Below are 5,917 nucleotides of genomic sequence, written 5' to 3'. Positions count from 1 at the left end.
TGACCCAATCTGGGATCCGGAGCTTGAGAAACTTCCGAGCCTAACAGTTCGGGCTCCAGTACATCAACCAATTTCTCAGGCCCACAGTCCGATTCTAAGTTCGGAGTACGGGGCAGGTCTTCCCGCGGGTGAGTATCCGGCTTTGTGAGCTCGGAGATCCGAACATAGTTCGTCCTCAACATAGGGGAAGAGTCCTTGCACTGCTCCTCCAATACCGCTATCTGGTGGGTGAACGGTGGAGATTCAATTTCTCTCTGATCGGGTTTAAGCCTAATCCGATCGTAGTTCGTAGCGACTCCCAAGGTGGCGATGCGATCCAGGAGTTCGTTTAAAGACGACAACTCCGTCGGATCCATCTGTTCGGAGTATTCTGAGCTGACGCGGAGGCAATTTTCGATGACACAAGAAGTCATCGTCGGCGCGACGGCTGAGCAGGCTACCACGGTAAAGCCGCCAGCCGAAGGGTTTGGCCTGAGGCCAGGGCTCCCCCGGAGGTGATGTTGTCCTTGATAACAAGGTGAGCCATCAAGCCTATCTTCGACGTCACGGCGGAACTCTCAATGAAACCGGCGAATCTCGGGTAGGGGGTCCCGAACTGTGCGTCTAAGGCTAATGGTAACAGGAGGCGGGGGACATGATGTTTACCCAGGTTCGGGCCCTCTCTATGGTGGTAATACCCTACTTCCTGCTTGATTGATTTTGATGAATATGAGTATTACAAGAGTTGGTCTACCACGAGATCGTAATGGCTAAACCCTAGAAGTCTAGCCTATGAGATTATGATTGTTACTCTACGGACTAAACCCTCTGGTTTATATAGACACCAGAGGGAGATAGGGTTACACAAAGTCGGTTACAGAGAAAGGAATCTTCATATCCGCATCGCCAAGCTTGCCTTCCACGCAAAGGAGAGTCCCATCCGGACACGAGACGAAGTCTTCTAAGTTGTGTCTTCACAGTCCAACAGTCCGGCCACAGTACATAGTCCGGCTGTCGGACGACCCCCTAATCCAGGACTCCCTCAGGCAGGAGGCACCCCAAAGGCACAACATTGTCTAAGCCGTGTGCGGTGCCCCCCTCCACCGTTTACTCCTTCGATAGTATCATCGTAGTGCTTAGGCAAAGCCCTGCGCGGATCACATCACCAACACCGTCATCACGCTGTTGTTGTGACGGAACTCATCGACTCCATCGACACTCTGCTGGATCAAGAGTTTGAGGGACGTCATCGAGCTGAACGTGTGCAGAACTCGGAGGTGTCGTACGTTCGGTACTTGATCGGTTGATTCTAGAAGACGTTCGACTACATCAACCGCATTAAGTTAATGCTTCCGCTTTCGGTCTACGAGGGTACGTGGACACACTCTTCCCCTCTCGTTGCTATGCATCTCCTAGATAGATCTTGCATGAGCGTAGGAATTTTTTTGAAATTGCATGCTACGTTTCCCATCAACTTTAACCATATTTTACATATGCATGGATATATATTGTAGGAACATGAACGATTATGCATGTTTTAATACTTTGAAACATATTGTAATGAAAGCTATTGAGTCATGCAGTGGTGAGTACAAAATAGATGAAGGAATGTGTTGTTTTTATTTGCTCGAGGGCCTAAGGCCAACTCCAACGCGCGACTCCAAACGGACGTTCGCTTTGTTCGTATTTCGTCTGTTTCGGGGTGGGAATGGGGCCGTGTCCGTCCGGATTCGTGGATGCGGCGGACGGGCGCCCAACGCACGGCCGCATCTTGTTCGTTCGCCTAGCACAGTAGATAAAATGAAAATGATGCATATGAAATGGTTCAAATCAAACATAGCTCTCAAATAGTATTTACAACCCAATCGAAATTTGTTTGCATGACAAGAATTAAACTCATAGATCTACTGATCGCCAATGTGAGTCCACACATGCTCAACCAAGTCATCCTGGTGCTGGACATGAGTATGCCAATCACGCAACTCCCGATGAAACTCGACAAATTGTTCAAAGATTACAGGAGGTGCATGCTCAGGCTCAACATTTTCACCCTGGAAACCAAACCCTTGGTCGTAGATGCTATCATCACGCTAATCCTTGAAAGAATCGAGAAGAGGTGTCTAGAGGGGGTGATTAGTCACTCAACAAGCAAAAGTAGCAGTTTTTAAGTTCTTCAAGTTGAGGTTGTAGATTAGCACAATTGTAAGCATTCCCAACACACTTCAAGCAAGCATGGCAAGAGTATAAGCAGCGGAAGCAGTAAAGCATCCTAGTTGCAAGAAAGTAAAGGGATGGGATTGGAGTGAGCAAACGCAATGAAGACACGAAGATTTTTGACGTGGTTCCGATAGGTGGTGCTATCGTACATCCACGTTGATGGAGACTTCAACCCATGAAGGGTAACGGTTGCGCGAGTCCATGGAGGGCTCCACCCACGAAGGATCCTCGAAGAAGTAACCTTGTCTATCCCTCCATGGCCATCACCCACGAAGGACTTGCCTCACTTGTGTAGATCTTCACAAAGTAGGCGATCTCCTTGCCCTTAAAAACTCATTGGTTCAACTCCACAATTTTCACGGAGGCTCCCAAGTGACACCTAACCAATCTAGGAGACACCACTCTCCAAAAGGTAATAGATGGTGTGTTGATGATGAACTCCTTGCTCTTGTGCTTCAAATGATAGTCACGCCAACACCCAACTCTCTCTCGTAGATTTAGCTATGGTGGAAAAATGATTTGAGTGAAAAGCAACTCGGGGAAGGCTAGAGTTCAAGATTCTTGTGGTTGGATTGGAATGTCTTGGTCTCAATACATGAGTAGGTGGTTCTCTCTCAGAAAATGAGTAGTGGAAGTGTAGTCACGTTCTGATGGCTCACAAATGGAGAAGGGGGTAGTGGGGTATATACAGCCTCCACATAAAATCTAACCGTTACACACTTTTTACAAGCCCATCTTGGTGAGATCGAGATCCATGTCGGTGTGACCGAATTGATTAGGATTTCTGGCAGTGACTATGTCAAGTCAACTCGGTGGCGCCAGATAGATCAAATCGGTGGGGCCGAGTTTGACTTTAGGTTTTGGACATATGTGGAAATGAGAAAGTGGTTGAGGGTTTTTGAGCAATATCACTATGCATTTTGAGCAAGCATACCATTAAGCAACACATCATCCCCTTTTAATAGTATTGGCTTTCCTATGGACTCAATGTGATCTTGGATCACTAAAATGAAAATGAAGAGTCTTGAGCCTTTGCCAATCATTGTCCTTAGCATATTGAAGGGGTTCCACATCTTTTTGTCCTTACCAATCCATTATTGAATTCATCTGAAATGTACTTGATAAAAACATTAGTCCAACAAGAGACGTGTTGACATTGATTACCAAAATCACGAAGGGAGCACTTGTGCTTTCAATCCTCCACGATCATGTTGTGCATGATCACACAAGCAGTCATCACCTCAAAAAGCTTATTCGTGCTCCATGTCAATGCAGGGTTACGAACGATACCCCGCCGAGACTGAAGCACACGGAAAGCACGCTCCACATCCTTCCTAGCACTCTGTTGCAATTGGGCAAACCTCTATCTCTTCTCTCCTTGCGGATTGGGTATGGTCTTCACAAGAGTGGACCATCGAGGATAGATGTCATCAGCTAGGTAATATCCCTTATTGTAGTGGTGGCCATTGACCTCAAAGTTCACCTTCGGGGAGTGCCCTTCCGCAAGCCTTGCAAACACCAGAGACCGTCGCGGGCGCGGAGGGAGGTAGAGGAAGAAAAAGGGGGTATGTCTCACCAACGGGCGGGCCAGGGCAGGACAAGGGCATGCGCCGCTCACGTCTGTGTGTGTCCGTTCGGCCGCAAACTCGACCCAAACTTGGGTCGGGAATGAGTCGAAAGCGGACAGAAAACGGACGATGGCCTGTTTGTGGCCGCGCGCTGGGAGGCCTGTTTTGTCCGTTACCCTCAAACGGACACGGACGGACAAGATGGGATCGTGCGTTGGAGTTGGCCTAAATAACATTAGTTCTGTACCTACCCAAAACACGCCACATGCTCTGTTCTCACACTATATCCCACATGACACAAACACACGCCCGAATCGTATGCACAATCAAACAATTATATCTGCCACTCTTTTCTCACTTGTGCCTCTGTGTGTTCCACACTAATTTAGTACTAGTATCAATTTTTTTCCTCCCTAGATTATTTTGAACATTTTTTGCCGCTGCATGAAATTCAAAATTCTACTAGAATATGGCGAGAAGAACGAATCATATTTGGGATGAAGCGAAACATGAGAAATAATAATAATTCACATCAGCTATCTCAATTAGAAACCTGTTTCCCCCCTCTCTTCCTCCATTTTTGTGCTTTGTACAGAGTTTTTTCCGGCTGCCTAGTGTGCTATATGTATTGACCCTCCTCCAGTGGCCGGAGAAACCGGAACACGCGCGGGCCCGCCGGCGACGCCGTCTTGCAGGTGCATGCCTCCCCGTTGCGGACGCCGAGGTGGTAGCACAGGCAGATGCCCTGCTGCTGGTGCGACGTGGGCGTGGACTTGGCGGGCGGCGCTGTCTTGGGCGGCGAGCACGGCAGGCTCATGGACAGGTCCAGGTCGAGGTCCAGGTTCAGGTCGGGGCAGCGGGGCGCGTCGCTGCTCCCGCCGCTGCTGCTGTGCCCGTCGTCCGACGGCGACGGCCTCGCGAAGCTCACGGTGCTGCTCTGGAAGGCGAAAGGCGCGTTGGCGAGCCTGGAGGCCGGCGCCGGAGAGGAAGGGAAGACAGGGGCGGTGGTCGACGTGGTGAGCCCGCTGGCGGCGCTGATGGGGCAGTGCGTGTGCGGGTCCATGCCGCGGTTGAGGAGCTTGCGCTTGATGTGCGTGTTCCAGTAGTTCTTGATCTCATTGTCCGTCCGGCCCGGCAGCTGCCCCGCTATCAACGACCACCTGCACGATGGCGACCGCGGCTTTAGTCAATAACTGCCCATCTCCAAGAAACCAGGGACGGACGCAGAGGAAAGAAGAGGCAGAGGCGCCGATGCGCATTGAAATCGTGATCGGGTGCTTACTTGTTGCCGAGGAGGGCATGGAGCTTGATGATGAGCTCGTCGTCGTCGTCGGTGAAGTTGCCGCGCTTGAGGTCGGGGCGGAGGTAGTTCATCCAGCGGAGGCGGCAGCTCTTGCCGCAGCGCAGCAGCCCCGCGGCCTTGGGCAGCGAGCGCCAGCACCCCTCGCCGTGCGCCTTGATGTAGCCGATCAGGCGCTGGTCCTCCTCCTTGGTCCACGCCCCCTTGTTGGTGTGCGCCTTCTCGCAGCACGGCGACCTCCCCATGCCGGCGCTGCCTATGGCTGCTTGCTTCCCGCTCTGTTTCTGCCCTGCGCGCCTTTTCTTGGGGTGGAGGTAGCTCGGAGTTTGAGCTCGCGGTTGTACGCAGCAGGGGAGGTGGAGGTGTGGCCGCGCCGTGGAGGGCGAGGCGCGCGTATATATGGGGGTCGTGACGGCGATAGCAGAGCTTTTTGGTGGTTCTTTTGCTGGGTGTTGGTGGTGGTTTCTCGCTCCATTGACCCGATCCCTTTGGGGGATTTGACTGCCTGCGGGGGCGCGAGGGGCGTGCGTCGGGGTTGGGTTGGGTTTGGGTGGGCGTCGCAGGATGCTTGTGAGCGGCGAGCGAGTAAAGATGTGGGCGCGGCGCAGCTAACGTGTTTGATTCCTTGTTGTACTTGCCGGAGTGGAGTAGCTTTGGGGCTTTGGTGGTTGCAAAACGGATCTGCCTCCCCCTCGAAGGGAGTGCTTCTCCACAAAGTTGTTCCAGAGAATTGTTTTCATCAAGAACACAACTAAAAAAAAACTTGAGTCGTCGTGCATCTAAACCTAAATTTGGTCTTTAGTTGGCTTTGGTACAGCCACCTCCACTAGCCGTCCAGCTGATATCAGTTCAT

At 51.3% G+C, this 5,917-nt stretch overlaps 1 protein-coding gene across 1 annotated transcript; it reads right to left on the bottom strand.

The window, feature by feature from the left end:
• Nucleotides 1-4,274: 4,274 nt before the first annotated feature.
• LOC119277771 (myb-related protein 308-like) lies at nucleotides 4,275-5,472 on the bottom strand. Its single transcript, XM_037559089.1, has 2 exons — nucleotides 5,047-5,472; nucleotides 4,275-4,924 (listed from the first exon to the last, which is right to left on the bottom strand). The coding sequence occupies exons 1-2, from the start codon at nucleotides 5,307-5,309 to the stop codon at nucleotides 4,384-4,386; spliced, it is 804 nt and encodes a 267-aa protein (XP_037414986.1). The 5' UTR covers nucleotides 5,310-5,472; the 3' UTR covers nucleotides 4,275-4,383.
• Between the last annotated feature and the right edge of the window lie 445 nt (nucleotides 5,473-5,917).

The sequence above is a fragment of the Triticum dicoccoides genome, chromosome 3B (assembly GCF_002162155.2).
Source record: "Triticum dicoccoides isolate Atlit2015 ecotype Zavitan chromosome 3B, WEW_v2.0, whole genome shotgun sequence".
Taxonomy (NCBI): domain Eukaryota; kingdom Viridiplantae; phylum Streptophyta; class Magnoliopsida; order Poales; family Poaceae; genus Triticum; species Triticum dicoccoides.
The sequence above is the reverse complement of the archived record's forward strand: the minus strand, read 5'-3'. Positions and strand labels throughout refer to the sequence as shown.